Here is a 2,257-nt window from a genome sequence, read left to right as displayed (position 1 = left end):
GTGCAGTGACAGGCCGTGACGAAACCCATTGGGCTGGATCTCAAACACACACACACACACACACACACACAGTGAAAACACGCACACACACACAGTGAAAACACGCGCACACACACACACACACAGACACACGCACACACACACACACACACACACAAAAACACACACACACACACACACACACACACACACGCACACACACACACACACACACACACAGAAAACACACACACACACACACACAGAAAACACACACACACACACACACACACACACACAGAAAACACACACACACATTCACACAGAAAACACACACATACACACACACACACACACACACACTGTCCCTCCATCTCTCTCTTTCTCTCTATAACACAAACAATTACACTTGTTATGTCTGTCTCACTTGCTACCACATACATATACACACACATACATACACACACACACTAATAATCAGTAACAACTTTCATCACTTACATGTGGCAGACACGCTCCAGGAAGCTGCTGACCAGTCCCTCGTGCTCCCTGCAAAGATCCTTCTGGAAGCTGCTCTTCATCCACTCCTCCACGTTGCACACCTTGACACGGCTGGAGTGCCAGCACACGGCCAGGTGGCGCAGCGCGGCGCCCAGCACGAAGTTGTCCCTCCGCAGCTCTGCCGGCGAGCCGAAGCGCAGCAGCGTCCAGAGGCCCGGCTCCAGGAAGACCTCGCGCAGACGCCGGCAGCTCAGAGACAGGCTCCGCCGGCTCTCCTTGTCCAGGAAGGAGAAGAGGTGCAGCAGGCACTCGGTGTTCAGCGCCGCCAGGTGCATGGTTCTGGGGTCAGGCGGTCGGACAGACGGGAGGCTGTGGCCACTGGCAGAAGTAGCCGCAGGCAGGCAAGCCCTGTGCAGTCTGGCGGTCAGGGTGGGAAGGCTTCCAGGCAGGCTACCAGCCAGAGGGGTGGAGAGGACGATTCCAACAGCAGCAGCACAGGCCCTGAGCAGTCAGGCTGGGATGGCTTCAAGGCTACAGAGGCTACTTGGCAGGAGGTAGGAGGTGAAGAGGACTTCTCCAACAGCAGCAGGGGCAGGGGCAGCTAGGAGCCAGTGGGTCAAGGCTGGTAGGTGGAGGAGAGTTCTCCGGGGACACGAGCAGAGAGATCAGCAGCAGGAGCCACAGGAATGAGGACCTGGAGCAGTCAGGCTGGGAGGGTCTGTCTGGAGGGTCCTGAGGATCCGCTGCACCAGTCCTGGGCCTCTGTTAGTCCTGATCGGGTGACTCACCACAACAACAGTGTGGTGTGAGCTGCCGTGTGTGTGCTGTGTGGCCCTGGGTTCACATACACATACACTCACACACACACACACACACACACACTCATACACCCCTCCTCTGCCCTGACCAGCTAGCAGCACAGCAGCACCCCCCTGCACATATAAGGCCGTGTGGAATGGAGGTTATTTTGGGAAGACAACTGCAGGCGCAGACAAAAATGGAAATTTGTGTGAGCCAGGCATGCATGCATACACACACGCATACACACACACACACACACTTGTGCTCCGAGCCCATCTGTCTCTCTGCTCCCAGCACATAGAACAGGACCCAGACAGATGTTATAGCCTGTGTGCCCTCTATCATCACAGGGGATACACACTGAAATAGCCTTACTACTCAGCACATGAGTGTGTGTTTATAAGTATACCATGACATTTATATTATGTGTGAATAACACTATCATTATCTTACACACACACACACACACACACACACACACACACACACACACACACACACACACACACACACACACACACACACACACACACACACACACACACACACACACACACGTGTGTGTGTGTGTGTGTAGAGCCTGTGAGTGTGTACAGCCTTATCAGCTTACTGTAGAAAGGCAAGGTTAAAGTAAATGTAAAGCTCCTTCCCTTTGTGTCCCTGAGTAGTCGTAAGGCATAGCATATTCCATTTGCTGCACAAGTCAGCTCGGAAATCGATAAAAGGAAAAGAAATCAATAGAGAATAAGAATGCTCTTTCAGTGGCTGGCTGTATTATAACACAAAAAAAGGAACACAAGCGAGAAGGTTTGAACAAAATGAAACAATAGACACGTTCTACTTTCTCAAGTCTGTTACACAACTCCTCCCGTAACCCATCCCCATTTAAAAAGAACACCGTGACCCACGACTCACTGTGTTCATTTGCTCATGTACAGGACATCAGCACAGGAAGTTGTGACAGTGAGTACTGAGG

General features: G+C 52.1%; 1 protein-coding gene across 1 annotated transcript in view; it reads right to left on the bottom strand.

The window, feature by feature from the left end:
• Nucleotides 1-1,339, bottom strand: part of fbxl22 (F-box and leucine-rich repeat protein 22) — a 10,484-nt gene extending 9,145 nt beyond the window's left edge. Inside the window, exon 1 of the mRNA XM_076300084.1 lies at nt 481-1,339. Within this exon, the coding sequence (XP_076156199.1) occupies nt 481-815 (335 nt within the window). The 5' untranslated portion in view covers nt 816-1,339. The remainder of the gene's footprint in view (nt 1-480) is intronic.
• Nucleotides 1,340-2,257: the final 918 nt, after the last annotated feature.

The sequence above is a fragment of the Alosa pseudoharengus genome, unplaced genomic scaffold (genome assembly GCF_046254945.1).
Source record: "Alosa pseudoharengus isolate Yale_2024_CS ecotype anadromous, Long Island Sound unplaced genomic scaffold, YU_APseudo_1.1 YU_APseudo_1.1_scf_10, whole genome shotgun sequence".
Taxonomy (NCBI): domain Eukaryota; kingdom Metazoa; phylum Chordata; class Actinopteri; order Clupeiformes; family Clupeidae; genus Alosa; species Alosa pseudoharengus.
The sequence above is the reverse complement of the archived record's forward strand: the minus strand, read 5'-3'. Positions and strand labels throughout refer to the sequence as shown.